The sequence below is a fragment of the Neurospora hispaniola genome (assembly GCF_033458365.1).
Source record: "Neurospora hispaniola strain FGSC 10403 chromosome Unknown B0T23scaffold_2, whole genome shotgun sequence".
Classification (NCBI taxonomy): Eukaryota; Fungi; Ascomycota; class Sordariomycetes; order Sordariales; family Sordariaceae; genus Neurospora; species Neurospora hispaniola.
The window spans coordinates 581937-599738 of NW_026944407.1; the positions used below are offsets into that span (position 1 = coordinate 581937).

The 17802-nt window shown below is 52.6% G+C and overlaps 4 protein-coding genes across 4 annotated transcripts; 2 read left to right on the forward strand and 2 right to left on the reverse strand.

Annotated features, from left to right (window-relative positions):
• Positions 1–141: 141 nt before the first annotated feature.
• On the reverse strand, positions 142–1371 carry B0T23DRAFT_64113 (TFIID-31kDa-domain-containing protein). The gene has a single exon (XM_062841575.1). It carries the CDS (start codon positions 1259–1261, stop codon positions 302–304), a length of 960 nt encoding a protein of 319 aa, XP_062695013.1. The 5' UTR covers positions 1262–1371; the 3' UTR covers positions 142–301.
• A 716-nt stretch (positions 1372–2087) lies between these two features.
• B0T23DRAFT_451158 (histidine biosynthesis trifunctional protein) lies at positions 2088–5477 on the forward strand. The gene is made up of 2 exons (XM_062841111.1): positions 2088–4903; positions 4967–5477. Exons 1-2 carry the CDS (start codon positions 2488–2490, stop codon positions 5161–5163), a joined length of 2613 nt encoding a protein of 870 aa, XP_062695014.1. The 5' UTR covers positions 2088–2487; the 3' UTR covers positions 5164–5477.
• A 2602-nt stretch (positions 5478–8079) lies between these two features.
• Positions 8080–10918, forward strand: B0T23DRAFT_410309 (lysophospholipase). Its single transcript, XM_062839397.1, has 2 exons — positions 8080–9032; positions 9221–10918. The coding sequence occupies exons 1-2, from the start codon at positions 8536–8538 to the stop codon at positions 10683–10685; spliced, it is 1962 nt and encodes a 653-aa protein (XP_062695015.1). The 5' UTR covers positions 8080–8535; the 3' UTR covers positions 10686–10918.
• A 1208-nt stretch (positions 10919–12126) lies between these two features.
• B0T23DRAFT_393081 (uncharacterized protein) lies at positions 12127–14214 on the reverse strand (the record flags this gene model as incomplete). The annotated part of the gene is made up of 3 exons (XM_062838050.1): positions 12127–12760; positions 12852–13507; positions 13567–14214. 3 exons carry the CDS (start codon positions 14212–14214, stop codon positions 12127–12129), a joined length of 1938 nt encoding a protein of 645 aa, XP_062695016.1.
• Positions 14215–17802: the final 3588 nt, after the last annotated feature.

The window sequence follows — 17802 nt, forward strand, 5'->3', positions numbered from 1 at the left end:
ATACTCTTGCGAAAAACCTTTGTACGAAGTGGCGTCGAAGATGATATCCGAATTTCTACTGCCGTTCTTCCTGAGGGATTAAAACTTTATTAACTGCTTGGAAGTTGAGCTCACTCTTTGGATGCTGTCACCTTTTCGGTTCCCTACTCCTAAACGCCATGACACCGTGAAGAGAAACCCGGTGAAACAACAGTAAACCGTGAGAAAGAAGGAAAATTGTTCCCCTGACAATGAATCATCAATGGCCCCGAAACAGGAACCGGTGTCCGCGAAGCCAACTGTAAAGATAATACAGCCCCTTTCAAGCAAACATATCCACATCTTCCATCTCATCATTATCACCATCATCATCCCCAAACAAGTCATCCACCGTGCCACCCTCTACCCCATCCCCACCAATATCCTCCCTCTCTATCCCCTCCATAGCATCACCATTCTCACCCTTCTTGTTAATGCCCATCGCATCCTCCATGTCCTCATCGCTACCTTCCTCCTCATCGCCACTTGTCTCATCCCCGCCGGCAATCCACCCGTCCCCCTTCAAACCCCAGCTAACCCCATTCAACACAAACCTCTCGCTCGGCAACCTTACCCCCCACTCATTCGCACTGACCTTGGGCAACGCCACCTTATTCTTCTCCCTCGCCATCTCCATCATCCACTCCTTGCTGACACCACCACCGCTCCCGCCCCCGCTTCCGCCACGGAATTGGAAGTTCAGCCGGCTGGCAATAGCCAGCTGCACTGCGTTACTTGTAATAGTCGCGTCGCCCACATTGACGGGAGCCGCGCCAGAAGAGGCCGAGGGCCGGGCGCCCGCGTGCGATGTGTACGGGTCCGCAGAGAGGTGTAAAGCGTCTGAGAGCACGGCCGAGGTGTGGCGGTAGGCGAAGTCAAGCAACAAAAGCGGGACGCGCTGTTCGAAGGCTGTTACGCCTTGTGCGGTTAGGAGGAGCTCGATTGTGCGGGCGTCGCGGGGGCGGGGGTTGGAAGCTGCTGAGGAGGCGGCAGCAGCAGCAGCAGCGGTGGAGAGGGTGTTGGGGTTTGATGTTGTTACTGCTGTTGATGTTGTTGCGGGCCCTGTTGTGGTCGTTGGTGGTGGTGCTTGGGAGGCGGAGGGGGGCTGGGTGGCTAGTTGAGACTGGGGTTGGGATTGAGAGGTTGCGGCCGTGGATGATGACGCTGCCGACGCGTTATTCTGGCTGCCGGGCGCGGGGTTGCCGTTTGGGAGGGGAGCCGTGGTTGTGGCGGCGGCGGACATGGTTGGTGACTGCCGCCGATGGAGGGGGCAGGTTTGGTCAATTGGTGCTGAGAGATGCTATTTGGGGCGAAGCTGAGTAGTGTACAGCTCGCGCGGTGACTGGTACTTGTGTGATGTTTCCTGGTGGTTTTGTAGCAAGCAGATGGATTGGCTAATATCGAGGTCGGTTTGATGTTCGGCGCGGGGAGCTAGGTAGCTCTGTTCACAGTTCGAGATAGATCTAATAGCTGGCGTCGTGTGTAAGGCGCGATTGGTTGTGAGGTTTATGTGACTTCCGATAATCGCGGAGTATCTTGGGATGGCGCGTTGAAAGAATCGGGTGTGTTCCGGAAGGGAGCTTCGGCGAAAGGAGAAGGCTTGAGTTCGGATGCAAGTGGAAAGTTGGTACCTTTAGACGACGTGTGATGGAAGTTCGAAGTTCCGGTTCGTTCATTCTCACGCCCGCCGACCGGGAATCGTAGCGGGCGCTAAGGCCAAGCCGCGGCACGGTCACTGACCCAGTGCAGCGCACTCCGTCAGCACTGCAGTTACTTAGTAGATGTACAGGTAGATCGCAACTGGAGATCACTCGCACCGTGCCGCAAAACAAGGGCGACGAAGCCCCAGGGCAGTTCAGCCTGCCGTAACAGCACAGACCATAGCTTATTTTCACCTGGACGGGCGACGGCGGCACTGACATCGGCAAGACGGCATCAAGCAACCCGTCTGTTGCTTGCCAGCTGCCGGCCAACGTCAGCGGTACAAGGAGAAATCTGGAAGGAAAGACTTCTGGCACCGACAGGATGGGACCCCGGAAAAGTTCCCAATGCATGAGATGAGGGGCATTTGCATTGCCTCCCGTCACACTGCGAACCCCAACCCCACCATAGCGTCTGTCGATACATGGAGCGCGAAGTCGAGAAACCTGTAATTCCTGGTAACTTTCAGGTACACAGTACGTACTGATCCTGGTATCAAACCTTGCCTGCCGAGTTTTCGACGGAAAGAGGTGTGAATTGTGAAAGAGTCATACCAAATCACCCGATTTTCATAAAGCCCGAGTCTTTTCTGTACATAAGCGACACTCGAAGCGGGCCTCATCTTCATAGCCTGATAGCTTGTAATACTCCATCTCCATATCCCACTTGACCTTGAGTTCAACCCCACGTCAGACTTCACCCGACATATCGACGAATTGGGGAGCAGCACGATACCAGAAACGAGAAAATCAAACAGAGGAAAACACCATGGAGACAACACTTCCCCTCCCCTTCCTCGTCGGTGTCAGTGTTCCTCCCGGACTGAATGACATCAAGGAGGGCCTCAGCCGGGAGGAAGTCTCGTGTCTTGGCTGCGTCTTCTTCGAGGTCAAGCCCCAGACCCTTGAGAAAATCCTGCGATTCCTCAAGCGTCACAATGTCGAATTTGAGCCCTACTTCGATGTAACAGCCCTCGAGTCGATCGATGATATTATCACTCTTCTGGACGCCGGCGCCCGCAAGGTGTTTGTCAAGACCGAGCAGTTGGCCGACCTCTCCGCATATGGCTCCCGCGTTGCCCCCATTGTCACTGGAAGCAGCGCTGCTCTGCTTTCCTCCGCCACCGAGAGCGGCCTTTTGCTCTCCGGCTTCGATCAGACTGCCTCCGAGGCTGCACAGTTTCTGGAGGAGGCCAGAGACAAGAAAATTACCCCCTTCTTCATCAAGCCCGTTCCTGGGGCCGATCTCGAACAGTTCATCCAGGTCGCCGCCAAGGCTAACGCCATCCCCATCCTGCCATCCACTGGCTTGACAACAAAGAAGGACGAGACCGGAAAGCTTGCCATCTCCACCATCCTCTCGAGCGTCTGGAAGTCTGACCGTCCCGATGGTCTGCTCCCCACCGTTGTCGTTGATGAGCACGACACTGCTCTGGGTCTGGTCTACAGCAGTGCCGAGAGTGTGAACGAGGCCCTCAGGACACAGACTGGTGTCTATCAGAGCCGGAAGCGCGGTCTCTGGTACAAGGGTGCTACTTCCGGAGACACTCAGGAGCTCGTCCGCATCTCGCTTGACTGCGATAACGATGCTCTCAAGTTTGTCGTGAAGCAGAAGGGCCGTTTCTGCCACCTCGATCAGTCCGGCTGCTTTGGTCAGCTCAAAGGCCTTCCCAAGCTCGAGCAGACTTTGATTTCGAGGAAACAGTCTGCCCCCGAGGGCTCCTACACTGCCCGTCTCTTCTCCGATGAGAAGCTAGTCCGGGCCAAGATCATGGAGGAGGCTGAGGAGCTCTGCACCGCTCAGACCCCCCAGGAAATCGCCTTTGAGGCTGCCGATCTCTTCTACTTTGCTCTTACCAGGGCCGTTGCCGCCGGCGTTACTCTTGCCGATATCGAAAGGAGCCTTGACGCCAAGAGCTGGAAGGTCAAGCGCAGGACTGGAGATGCTAAGGGTAAGTGGGCTGAGAAGGAGGGCATCAAGCCTGCGGCGTCCGCTCCCGCTGCCACTTCGGCCCCTGTCACCAAGGAGGCCGCCCAGGAGACCACCCCTGAGAAGATCACCATGAGACGTTTCGACGCCTCCAAGGTCTCTACCGAGGAGCTCGATGCTGCTCTTAAGCGTCCTGCGCAAAAGTCGTCCGATGCCATCTACAAGATCATTGTCCCCATCATCGAGGACGTCCGCAAGAACGGCGACAAGGCTGTTCTGTCGTACACTCACAAGTTCGAGAAGGCTACCTCTCTTACTAGCCCCGTCCTGAAGGCGCCCTTCCCCAAGGAGCTTATGCAGCTCCCTGAGGAGACCATTGCTGCCATCGACGTGTCCTTCGAGAACATCCGCAAGTTCCACGCCGCCCAGAAGGAGGAGAAGCCCCTCCAGGTCGAGACCATGCCCGGTGTTGTCTGCAGCCGTTTCTCTCGTCCCATCGAGGCCGTCGGCTGCTACATCCCCGGCGGTACCGCCGTTCTCCCCAGCACTGCCCTTATGCTGGGTGTTCCCGCCATGGTCGCCGGCTGCAACAAGATTGTGTTCGCCTCTCCTCCCCGCGCCGACGGAACCATCACTCCCGAGATTGTCTACGTCGCTCACAAGGTTGGCGCCGAGTCCATCGTGCTTGCCGGCGGTGCCCAGGCCGTAGCTGCCATGGCCTACGGCACCGAGAGCATCACCAAGGTCGACAAGATTCTCGGCCCCGGTAACCAGTTCGTCACTGCTGCCAAGATGTTCGTCAGCAACGACACCAACGCCGCCGTTGGTATTGACATGCCCGCTGGCCCCTCCGAGGTGCTGGTCATTGCTGACAAGGACGCCAACCCCGCGTTCGTTGCCTCGGATCTCCTGTCCCAGGCTGAGCACGGCGTTGACAGCCAGGTCATCCTGATCGCTATTGACCTCGACGAGGAGCATCTTCAGGCTATTGAGGACGAGGTTCACCGTCAGGCTATGGAGCTTCCTCGCGTCCAGATTGTCCGTGGCTCCATCGCTCACTCGATCACCGTGCAGGTCAAGACCGTCGAGGAGGCCATGGAGCTCAGCAACAAGTACGCTCCTGAGCACTTGATCCTCCAGATCAAGGAGGCCGAGAAGGCTGTCGATCTTGTCATGAACGCCGGTAGTGTTTTCATTGGCGCCTGGACTCCTGAATCCGTTGGCGATTACTCTGCTGGTGTTAACCACTCGCTGCGTAAGTTTTATATCATAACATGCCCCGCTTCACAAATTCTTCTGCTAACGTCAAGACACATAGCTACCTATGGCTTTGCCAAGCAGTACTCTGGCGTCAACCTCGCTTCGTTCGTCAAGCACATTACCAGCTCCAACTTGACTGCCGATGGTCTCAAAAACGTCGGCCAGGCTGTTATGCAGTTGGCTAAGGTTGAGGAGCTCGAGGCTCACAGGAGGGCGGTCAGCATCCGTCTTGAGCACATGAGCAAGAGCAACTAGACGGAAGTTCTTTTCGAAGTAGCAAAAAACAAGAACAAAAAGATGTAGTGGGTTGATGTATATCTGGGTCATTTTGGGCACATAGAGTAATGATAACGAGTTTTGGTCATTGTACTGTTCTGTACAGGCTGAAGGTCAGTACATGAATCTGTTGGTAAATGTAGAGACCCAAACGTCCCTTTAGTTTTTCTCCCTATTCCAGAAGAGGTGTTCGTCCCTTGGTTTTTATTTTCATTATTACATCAACTGTTTATTTTTTTATTTTTCCAGATAATGCGTACATGAATGGGGAAGCACAGACGATCGAAACGTGCATGTCACAATGTCACTGCAGTGATGCTGCATTGCATGAAGCGCCCATCTCAACGTACTTGCAGTCTTGCACTTTGCATGTGAACCTCCCAAACAACCGAATAAAAGAGGGCGAAAATTGGAATAAAACAAGACAAAAATCGGAGAGAGGGTGGGAAATGATTTCTTTTGGCATCTAGACCCCATAGCCGTGCTCGCCCGGGTATAGTAGGTTCATCGATGTTGACATTGACTGGGACACCAGGTCTATCTATCTCCCCCACACCCACAAAGCCTTATAACAAGCGCCACACCCGAGGTTCGGTCGGTCCCACGAACTCTGTGCCTCCCTGTTTACAGGGACTGAAAGCTGGAGAATTTTGTTTCCTGACATCCGGCCTACCCGAGCGGGAAAGGGACAGCTCATAGGCGAGGAGGGATTTGAAGATGGGAACATTTTGGGTGATTCGAGAGGAGAAACTAGGTACTGTATCATGATAGTTCGGGGCATCATCTTGGCCGGGGACATTGTTGATACCTCGATATGATGGAGAGGGAGTTTTTGCATGTCTTGCCGAAGTCCGACTAAAGATCTGTTTTATTTTATTTTATTTTATCCTATTTGATGTGCCAACACCCAGATTCGGAGGTTAGGGATTCGCATTCATACAAGTCTGAGGATCGTTTTATATCCTTGTCTTCCGCGGACAATAAGCCTACAGCGAGCGAGCGAGCGAGCGGTCGGATGCGCTGATAGGTGCAATATACGGCCGCTTTCTCCGGTCGTGTAGTGTAAGCTCTGTGAGCATAGTAAAACACCCTTGCATTTCATGATCTGCTGCTATTCCTTCCGAGCTATTTCAGTGGTTACATTTCGAGAAGAAAGAAAGCAACTAAGATTCACAGCCATCCATCCATACATATGGAAGAATCCATTCCCATGCTTCCTCCCCCACTATGTATGTGACCACACGCTGCTGTCAGAATGCGCGGGTCTCAGGCACCCCCGTCCGACTGCTTGGCATGGAGTTACTAGTGTAGCCCCGGGCCAAGCTACCCCATTAAATCTATACATATCTATAACGGGTTTCAGGTGTTTTGTTCGCTGTCAATCAAGTTTGAAACATCACTGGGGCCGTTGGACGGTATTAGACCCTTGGCTCCCTCAGCTGGCGGCTGGGCGGCTGGGTCGGCAATAATGGGACTTGAGAGGGACGAGGAGAGTCGGTTGGCTGGCTACACTACAAGCGTTCCCACCTAACCGACGAGTCCCGTTTTCCATTTGTGTGCCTTAACCATCATCTAGGGATGTCAGGGTTCGGCCGGATCAGGGTATGGTTACTGTTGTCATGTCCGATTGGGTACATATTATGGTAGGTGTCTCGAGAACAGTAGAGTACTCGGGTCTAGCGTTTGGATGATTACGCGAGATATGAGTTGTAGGCCGTCATGGCTTGTCCATAAGTAGAAGTTGCTTTGGGATATATTTCTCATCTCTTAAAGGTCATGAGGTCCTGGGACGGACGGCATCGCCATCCAAAGGGTTGAACATGAGAAACCTTAATGGCCTTTGCGTTGAGAAACCAAAAAATCAAGACTAGGATAGTTCGAGGCCAGGGACGTGGAAGCAAGCAAACATGGTAAGGTAGGTACTGCTAGGTGCTCAGCAAACTGCCACTCTCTTGGCCCCAAGCAGCAGTTTGCTGTCAGTGCTGCTCGTGTCAGCCTTGGTAGTGGAACCTAAACTGCTAACACAGCGCAAGTGCGCATGTAAAGATATTATGGGAGGGCCTGTATGGATGGATGAGATTATTGCTTGGTGTTGGTTGCGAGACACTGCAGCTGTTTGGCTTTGCTGTGCCCTGTTGACGAAGTAATACGCGGAACGATAAAATGGATACTTACCTATGGGAGGTATCTACCGACGTAGCCGACGGATTCTAGCAACATCCCGACTTTGCTTGTACTATGATAGCACCACAGTGTTGCTCCTTGTGGGAATGCCCAGCGGCTGCAGTGGGACGGGAGCTGTGGATATCCAAATTTCCCAAGCTTCCTGGCGTCGATATTGTTCGATCTAGTTTGTACACCACCATTCAGCAAACATGCGGCGGGCTCTTGTTTTTTTTTTTTTTTTTTTTCTCTCTTTCTTTTTCCCTTTCTCTTTTTTTCCCCTTCCCTAGGGCGTTGACTGGACTTGCTCTATCGTTCCCAAGGTAGGTGCCCGTCATCGATTTTCCCAAGTCCCATCTCCAGATTGTCGTCATAGTGTCATAATGACCTCGGTCGCTGGACTGCGTGGTTACGGGGAGCTGTGACCGCTAGGCCTCAGTGGCTCTGCCAGCGTGGGTGTGTGGAGTAGCGGTAGAGGCGCTTGGAAGTTGTGTTAGCGAAAACCCTGGAATATCTTCTACCCTTCGATTCCTTAGTTCTCTGCCCATGTGCTGAGGTGATGCCGGGGATCTGGCTGGCGCCAATCATCCATCCCGCAGCTTCCCGGTGCCGCGCAGTTGCTCACAGGACACACCTAAACGCAGGGGCACAGGGGCACCGTTTGGTGTGCAACTGGGTACCTAGCTCTAGTAAGCACTCCACCGTCCGCGCAATTCCCCAATCCACGGCAGGAACTTAGCACCGCCGCGGTACCGAGTGAGCGAATCCGCATTGGATCCCAATTCTTGCCCTTGCCATCCTTCTTTCTTCCCACTTGGCGCAACCAACACTTGATCTGGGTACTTGTGTTGATCTTCACTCTCTTTTTCTTGGGCGACCGACTTTTTATATCTGTTCTTGCTTCCCCCTGGTCGCTGTCGTTCTTTCTACGACTACCTTCCGTTCATTATCCCCTTTCTTGGTTCGGTCGAGGACCAAAAACAGAACAATTCCGGCTCTTCCAGGCGGCTTGGGTGCGACTTTTTAGCTCTTGACCACTACAAGCCACTTACCTTCTCTTGATGTTTTTATTTGGATATCATTAAACTACTCTTTCTTGACACGGCAGACGAACGGAACAGTTTTTACGGTTTACTAACGATATACGTTGTGTTGATATCCTGAGAAAGAAGAGGCAAATCATCAATTATGCATCTCCCATCGTCGCTGCTCATCGCAGCTCCCTTGCTCGCCAATGTGTCGGCCGAACCCATTAGGATACCCCAACGCGATGTCTCCGTGGTATCAACATCACAGCAACTTGCCGTTCGAGCACTACCGGATTCGCCCAGCGGTGGGTATGCCCCCGCCGTTGTAGACTGTCCCAAGACCAAGCCGACGCTCCGGAAGGCCCTGGATTTGTCGAACGAGGAGAAGGACTGGTTGTCGATCCGAAGGAAGAACACCATCGAGCCCATGAGGGACCTACTGAAGAGGGCCAACATCACTGGGTTTGATTCCGAGACTTTTATGAATGAGGCCGCCAAGAACATCTCGCAACTGCCCAATGTCGCCATTGCCATTTCAGGAGGCGGCTATCGTGCCCTCATGAACGGCGCCGGCTTCGTTGCTGCTGCGGATAACCGGATTCAAAATACCACAGGCGCAGGTGGTATTGGAGGCTTGTTGCAGTCCAGCACATATTTGTATGTAAAATCATGCCTCTTTTGGTTCTTCTTATCTCGTTTTCGAATGTCAACTGCGCCAGTTCGAAGTTGGGCGGCTGTGGACGACCTTGCTGGTGAACATGTCTTGGACTCCATGCCCCTTTTTCGTTTCCTCAAATCAAAAAAAAATCGAGGACCGTGACCGTAAATTGCTAACGCAACTCTAGGGCCGGACTTTCTGGTGGTGGCTGGCTTGTCGGCAGTTTGTTCTCCAACAACTTCAGCAGCATTGAGACCCTGCTGAGCGAGAATAAAGTCTGGGACTTTGAGAACTCCATCTTTAAAGGACCCAAGGAGGCTGGCATTAGTACTGTCAACCGCATCCAGTATTGGTCCGAAGTGGCAAAGGAAGTTGCGAAGAAGAAGGATGCTGGCTTCGAGACAAGTATAACAGACTACTGGGGCCGAGCATTGAGTTACCAACTGATCGGAGCCGATATGGGCGGCCCGGCTTACACCTTCTCCAGCATTGCCCAGACCGACAACTTCCAGAAGGCCGAAACGCCGTTCCCTATTCTGGTAGCTGACGGCCGCGCGCCTGGAGACACCATCATCTCCCTCAATGCTACCAACTACGAGTTCAACCCGTTCGAGACGGGTAGCTGGGACCCGACCGTCTTTGGCTTTGCGCCGACCAAGTACCTCGGCGCCAACTTCAGCAACGGCGTGATCCCATCGGGAGGCAAGTGCGTTCAGGGTCTCGACCAAGCCGGCTTCGTCATGGGCACCAGCAGCACGCTCTTCAACCAGTTCCTTTTGGCCAACATCTCCAGCTACGACGGTGTGCCAGACGTGCTCATCGAGGCCGTGACTTCTGTCCTCAAGGAAATCGGCGCGAAGAGGGACGACGTCTCCCAAATCATCCCTAATCCGTTCCTGGACTGGAATAACCGGACCAACCCCAACGCCGACACGCTCGAGCTCGACCTGGTCGACGGCGGCGAAGATCTGCAGAATATTCCGCTCAACCCGCTCACCCAACCCGTACGCGCCGTGGACGTCATCTTCGCTGTCGACTCGTCCGCCGACGTGACAAACTGGCCCAATGGCACCGCCCTGCGCGCCACCTACGAGCGCACTTTCGGCTCTATTTCCAACGGGACACTTTTCCCCTCGATCCCCGACGACTGGACTTTTGTAAACCTAGGCCTCAATAACCGCCCCTCTTTCTTCGGCTGCGATGTTAAGAACTTTACCTTGAATGCCAACCAAAAGGTTCCCCCCTTAATCGTCTATGTCCCCAACGCGCCCTATACCGCGCTGAGCAACGTGTCCACCTTCGATCCGTCATACACCATGTCTCAGCGCAACGACATCATCGGCAACGGATGGAACTCAGCCACACAGGGGAACGGCACGCTGGATTCGGAGTGGCCTACTTGCGTCGCCTGCGCGGTTATCAGCAGGAGCTTAGATCGGTTGGGCAGGCAGACGCCAGCCGCGTGCAAGACTTGCTTTGAGAGGTATTGCTGGAATGGCACAGTGAACTCAAAAGATACGGGGGTTTACATGCCTGAGTTCAAGATTGCGGATGCGCATGCCCAGGACTCGGGTGCTGTTGCTATCGGAAAGATGGTGAATGTCTGGTCGTCGGTTGTGGTGGGAGTTGTGGCGGCTACTTTGTTGTTGTAGGGGAAGGGGAGACATGATGATATTTCAGTCTGATCAAGTTGAGACTGGACTGGACATCGCCAAGAATGAGGAGGGAAAGGGATGCGTGGTGTTAATGTCATGATGGATGAAGGATCATGGATCATGGAACGACGGGAATATTGGATGATGGATATACCACACTGCATGCATGCTCTATTGATAGTATACTTTGGCATTTACGTTCAACAATCAATTTACTCCATCCTGGTGTTCTATCTTTTTTCGAAAATGGATCGATACTCCTGTTGCTTCGCTGTTAGGGTTGGAAGGACCTTGAGGTTGTTTGTTCTGAGGGAGGTTATCGAGGTATCATCCATCTGTGTTGATGCCGATAGACTGCCCACTTCTTCGAGGCAACGAACGGTGGTCGGATGAGCCTCTTCAGTTATGATGCTCAGTGCCACAAAAAAGACTTCAGCACAGCTGCCCACACCTGTCTTGGCTCGCCGCTCCTTCCTTTTTTCCTTCTTTTCCTTTCTTCCTTTCCATCCATCTCATCCCAGACCAGAGTGCCTACCGGGTATATAGATTACCTCCTTGAGGTGGCCGCTCCTTTGACCAATAAATCGCTTGGTCGAGTGGCATAACGGTTTACCGTCTACACTAATCACCCAGGTTAACCAAACCATCGAAGTTACCTGTCGGTTTGGGAACGGGGGTGTAGACGTTCAAGTAACCCAAAGAGCGTTTTACATCTTAGACCGTCTCCTCCAGTTCTGGGATCTGTGTAACTTCTGCAGCGACAGAAGAAGGTAATCGCGTATTTTTTTTTTGGTTGAAAAAAAAAATGCAAAAGGTTGGAGGCGTTTCGATGGTTAAACTCGATCGAGCGGTTGTTAGTAGCCTTTTCTTTTGTGTCTTTTGGTACTTCCAAACTTTGGAGGTGGGAGGGTTAGAGGCCGCGTTAAGTGAGGAACTGGAGCGAGCTGGTGCATTCGAACTCCGATGGGAGTTGTGTTCTGTTGTTGTTTTTTGCACTGATGATTTTGGGCGAGTGCGCTTTGGATACTAACTTCCTCGTCATCAACTTCACGAGTCCTTGACTCTTTTGTTTTTCTCAGCCTGGTCTTACCCAAGTAATCACGGTATCTGGGGTATGCGATAGAGGGCGGTATATCTTCGCAACGACTCATTGATTTTCGCTCAGCCCACAATAGGGTGCTTGTAATTCTTCCACCGAGAGTAGGTGGGAGTAACCTTCTTCGGTGGTCACGGCCGTCAGTCAGACCACCTACATCCACGTCCAGGCAACATCTCTGGGACGTTACAACAAAAGCGCACTGGAAGGAAACAGGAAATGTCTCGGGATAATTGCCTGATTGTAGTCTTGCGGTTCTTATACATCCGACCACAGTGTCATCTCCTTCCCCTTTTTTTCTTGAGAGCCCCCGTTTCTGGTCCAAAATCGTCTGACTTTCACCTAGCCTGCCCCCACGAACTCCAGTCTCCCCTTGATGTCGTCAGGCAACGTCGAGAGATACTCCTCCCAAATGTCCTGATTTGCACCCGCGGGCACGCGGAACGTGTAAACAAGTCCTGCTGTTCCTTCTTTTCTTCCACTAGCTTCGTCATCTCCAGCCATCACCGCCAACTCTCGGTTTATCTTCGGTGTCAGGATGATGCTTGATGTCCTAGGACTGCCCGCAAATTGCAGATACAAGGGAACAGGAGGACAGCTACTAAGCGGCGACAATGACATTCCTCCCATGCCCGAGCCGAGCAGTTCCTGGACTCTAGCCCCCATGGTCAGGAGAGGGGATGTTGTCACTCTAGCATGAAGATCAGCGATCGAGATGCCCCCCAAAAGCTTCAGGTGAGCTCGGATCCTCAGCTGGTCGCTCAAAGCACGAGTGAAAACACCTCTCTCCGGGTTTGCCTGAGTAGATGCGGCGAGAAGCTCCAATGAACGGTTGGTCCTCCTCATGAATCTGTATTGGTTCGGGTAGTAGGCTGCGTCCATGATGACTACTACATCTGGTGAAGCATGATCGAGCAGAGCCTGGATGGCAGACCATCGTACGCACGACGCTGGTTGCGCCTCGCTGCTTCTCGAGCTATCAACGTGACGATACGGTCAGCCTGGAGAAACAAAAATCCGCATTTCGGTGATGTGGTGTAATTCCGTGGGAGGCGGCTAAGTCATACCTTGCCAGAATCATTTGTCGATCGGCGTCCAAGTAGCTGTGACTTGACCAATACAGTACTTTCAACTCGTCCTCTGTATCAGTCTTTAGAAACTGAATAATTTCATCCAAAACCCACATGGAAACGTTGTGGTTTTGATTCGCGGATGGAATAATCTTGGTTTGGCATGAGCAGTCGTAGTACTCTTCAAGCACCTCTCTGAACTCATCCATCGAGTTTTTCAACGCAGGGTCTTCGTCATTCTGCCAGCGAAGAAACAAGACTGAAATTCTTCTGTAGCGATCCCCAGCAGAGCCTTCGGAAGCTCGGACTGTAGCCCCGTGCGAATTCGACGTCAGAATGTGGCCGTTGGAAAGACCACCGTTGGGCTGGGACTGGGGGAACAACACAGTTGATGCCCGATCCTGACGAGGCTTGGAAGGCAGAGGTGTTCTCACACGCGACTCGCTAAACGATGAACGGATCTGTTGTTGTGTTGGAGAGGAATCAATGTCCATGAATTCTGGCGAAGGGGTGCTCAGATTGAGCTTTCTTGATTCTTGTGCATGAAGATTAGGGGTCGGCGGCACAATGGCTTCAAGCTGCTGCATCTCTGCAGAGGTGGGAAACTTTTGCGCGAGTTCTTCCCAAGTCATGCCGTGATGTCGGGCATCGCACTATAAGGACAAGCCCAGTAAGTGAACTGGCCTGGACGGCTTCCAAGTTTTGCACTCACTCCGATTTTCTTCCTTTTGCAGTTCGCACATGAACCTTGTTTTCGGATCAGAGCGGCCTTTCCCCTTGCCTCGGGCGCCAAGGGGCCAGTCCGCCGTCTGTTTCGACTCGAAGACAAAGGAGCGTTCCCGTCCTTGAGAGAAAAAATGTTTTGCGTTGGCAGAGCGGTTGTCGGAGTGAGGGAGGGGGAGGACCCGATGCTACAGGATGTAGCAGCTGTGGCGGCAGATGTAATGGTCGATATGGAGGAGTTGGTGTCCTTTCTCGCCCGCGGCGAGTGACCATGGCTCTCGACAATTCCGTTGGTAGCAGTAGGAACATGCAAGACCGCTGGACTGGTATACTCGGGCTGCCGTTCCTGATGTTGTTCATGAACTTGATCCGGGCGTTGTTCCTGGTGATGCTCCTCGTGCTGTTCCTCGTGTCGTTCCTGACCTTGCTGCTGTTCCTCGGTATTTTCCTCATGCTGCTCCCGGTGCATTTGTTTCTGTCGTTGCCCTCCATTCGGCTGTTGCGACTGCTCCGCTTGCGATTCTTGCTCTCCCAGACCTGGGTGATGCACGTCACCCTCAAGAGGCGCATCAAGCGGAGAGGATATCGTATGCACCGTTTCCGTCGTTGGATTGCCAGAAGCCGTTGGTGTAGTCATTTTGCCGTTCTTGCTCAGATTCTTTTCTTTTCTTTTGAACTTTGGTGAAATGATGATACAGCCACCAGTCTGGCCGATGATTTTGCCCCTGAACCTCAACACAAAGGATGATCGCTCGTAGAGAAGGGTTTGCCAATCTCTTACCAAAGCCGGGATCGAGTCTAAGGTGCGTCCTGGTCAAGGAAATTGTGACTAATCGGCTGTGAATGCGCGATGTTTATGATGAGCGGTTATTCCAATCACAGAGACTATGGCACTTTGCAGGAAGTCAATGTGCTGAGTCTATGAGGCAAAGTATCGATCTGCTGATCTGGATCTCCTGGGCACTTAGCCTTCGGCGACACTCAGCTTGAAAGGCGAAGGCCCCGGTGAGAGAAGAAGGTGAGATATTTGGAAGAAAAGTATGGCCAATGTACGAGCGAGGTTGTAAGTTTTCGATACCCACTAGAGGACAGCGGTTGAGCCAAGGTAGGTAGCAGGCCAGCAGGACCGTATAGCCGAAGGGCCGGTAACGCTACGACGGAGCTCTTGTTGACAAAAGGCGAGAGACGAACGTTACGTTGGCCGCGTTGACTGTAAAGGGATAAGGCCAGTCTCGATAAGGTACAGAAGCGGGTTGGGGTAGCAAAAGGGGTACGTTTACTGTCCAGGGTCGTGTTAATGGATGGAGGTGAGGATTTTGGGGCACGCTGAAGAAACCAAAGCAACTAAGAGACCGTCCAGAAAATGAGGGTTTGCAAAGATAGTCAAGCTTAGACAGGGTTGACTAGAAGAACCCTAGATATATCAAGATCTGAACCGCGTTCCGGCCTGTACTGGTAAGAGATTGAGGAAAATACGAGAGAAATTTAGGAACTGTTCGCCAGGAGCCGACAAATATGAACAAGAAGAAGGAGGAAAGGGAAAACAACCTAGCTAGAAATCTGGAGCAGTAGAAGCCATCAGTGGGTTAAAGGACGCAACAATTAACAAGCCAGCGGAATGTTGCACGGCAGTCAACGATGTTTCCTATCTCCCTTCCTGAGAAGCATCAGCAATGGGGCTTGACAGACACAGTAGTATTGATGCTAATGCGATGCTGATGATCGTGTTGATGTTGATGTCTGTTTCAAATCGAAAGATCACTCGAACTAAGTACTGCAACAAACTGGAATAAAGCATCACGAGAGAATGAGGTAAGCAATTTGACTGAGACTGAGAGGTAAAGAGCTATGAGACGTACCTTGCTCCTGCTCAGCGGAGTGAAAGATGTTGACAGAAAATGGAGACAACGTCGAACGGAGGCTTGACGTCGGTATCTTCAGATCTCGCTAGAACATGGCGATGCTGCGTCGGCTCGGGTTTAAATGGGTGTCGAGGTGTTATCAAAAGGAAGCCCAGATAGGTCAGACAAGTAGATTGAACAAGGGCCTTCCATTGCGTCTTCAATTGCAATGGGAAGACATCAAGAACGCCGTCTGAAGACTAGCCAGATGGAACCGTTAACGGCATGAGCAGATAGCTTCCGGACCCCACCTGGATTGGGTGAGCTCCCGTCCCGCTTCAGTCGTTGAGGGGCCGATTCGGGGGTCGAAATATTTTCGACGCAGGTGTGCGTTCTGGTAATGTGACTTCGTATTATGTACTGGTCAAGTTAGGCATATACTCAAATAAATGCTGTCTATTAATGCTGGGCAAAGTACCCGTCTATCTGCATCTTCCCTCTTCATACCCGGTACGTGCTTCGATACAAGCACGGGGAGCTCCAACCAACCTATCGCATCAAGCCCTTCATCTAAAGAACGAGGGTACCTCTAGGGACAACGTCGAGATTGTCCCCTCTGTATCCTTAATCGTCCACGGATGCACCTACCTCTGAAGTATTATTACTGCTAGCAAAGTCAGGCTTGAGACGGAAGCAAGGCACCTCAACTAGCCAAGGAACTGGAAGGTGTAGGTGTAGGGCAGTCACCGGGCATTGCTACAGGTGACAAAACCACACCATGCAACGCAAAATTGCCTGCTCTGGCCACTGACATTTAGATCGATCCGACGCTGACAAGACTTGCGAATCACCGTCCTACGTCTACCTCATTCTTGACTTTACCTTGTTCAACTTCAAACCAGCCGGTCATAGTGAACGTGGAATAAGGCATCAAGACGGCTGTCATTCCACCGGAACAGTTTATTGTGATGTTGTTCCTTCCTGACAGTAAAGTAAGGTCCGTGCACCTGCTCTTGCCTTGACCAGACAGCATCGGGAAAGCACGCACTGCATCTCATCCGGCAACATCTCGTTTGGCGCTGTCGCTGTCTACAACTTACCTCTACCTCCTATCTGATCTGACGGCGGGCCAACTCCAACACAACACCCAACGGGAACGAAGTATCGCCCACGACTGGCGCATTGCATAATATCATGATCATGCTCACACCTCCCCCGCGCCGCCGGATATCCGTACTTTCCGGGCACTAGACGGGACACGCAGCCACTACGAGGCAGAGGAGGCTAGATACCGGGGAAGCCCCGAGTTCGGTTCCCCTCCACTTCGCGGTGCCGTCCATGTTGCTGGACCTGCTTATACTCGGGATGCCAAGGCTCACCTCACCACTCATGGATTCTCTCTACACTCTGAGGTTCCCTTCTGCTGCCGCTCTGCAGTTGATAGTCGATGCCGGATAGAGCCAATGGTCAAGACTCACGGAACAATGCCGCCAGCCTCATGATTACGCTACATCCGATAGGACATGGCAAAGCAACAGTTCGTCTCGATGCCAGGCTCAGAACATTCGAACGTCTGGCCAAAGTCGGCCTCTGCGGTCCTGGACTCCCGGTCTGGATTCATGGCGCCTTAGCATCTGCGTTGACCGTATACAGTACCACGTTTACACAGTACTGAAACTCGATCCCGTCCTCGGGGAGCTTTAACTACATATCCAAGATGACCTGTAAGCTTCGAGAATGGCCTTCTCCAGACCTTCACCGGCACGCCTCTCCGAAACCTGGGCTCCCGATCCGTCTCGGTCGCAATGGTTACACTTGGCGAACAGTCCACACGCTGTTGGAGGTTTCTCTCTACACCAGCCGCCAGTCAACTCCACGCTCTTGTGCTTCGTACCATCTGCAAGCACCTCCCCTTGGGTAACAGCCCAGCTATGTTTATATCGTCTTGTCCTCACTGGCCCGTACCCGCCCACGACGTCTACTACAACGTCATCTGCTACCGTCCGTGGACTCGCACAGAGCAGGCCATAACAACGTGTCTTGGTCTTCATGCCAATAAACAGAAACCATCGTGTCTGTGAGCGACGTCTGGACGGCTCGGTATAACTTCTTGAGCGTTACAGATTTCAGCCACCCACCACCAATCCGGCGCCGGTCTGCACGCGTCAAATCCCACCACGATAAGCGTCCAATGCACGGCTGTGGACCTGTGAGGTACGGGTTGCCTTACCTGGAAGGAAGCAGACCTCGGTGGCTACATCAGAGAAGTCCATCCGCTATCTTTCTGTGTCCCATTCCGAGTTCCAAAAATTCCTCATCCGCACCCGACGTCTCATATGCTGCAAGCTGCATGTGCATATCATCTCGACTAAATGGACCGGTCC

Coding starts and splice junctions, on each gene's coding strand:
- B0T23DRAFT_451158 (XM_062841111.1), top strand. CDS start 2,488: ATGGAGACAACACTTCCCCTCCCCTTCCTCGTCGGTGTCAGTGTTCCT. Junction 4,904..4,966: donor TGGTGTTAACCACTCGCTGC/GTAAGTTTTATA, acceptor CAAGACACATAG/CTACCTATGGCTTTGCCAAG.
- B0T23DRAFT_64113 (XM_062841575.1), bottom strand. CDS start 1,261: ATGTCCGCCGCCGCCACAACCACGGCTCCCCTCCCAAACGGCAACCCC.
- B0T23DRAFT_410309 (XM_062839397.1), top strand. CDS start 8,536: ATGCATCTCCCATCGTCGCTGCTCATCGCAGCTCCCTTGCTCGCCAAT. Junction 9,033..9,220: donor TTGCAGTCCAGCACATATTT/GTATGTAAAATC, acceptor ACGCAACTCTAG/GGCCGGACTTTCTGGTGGTG.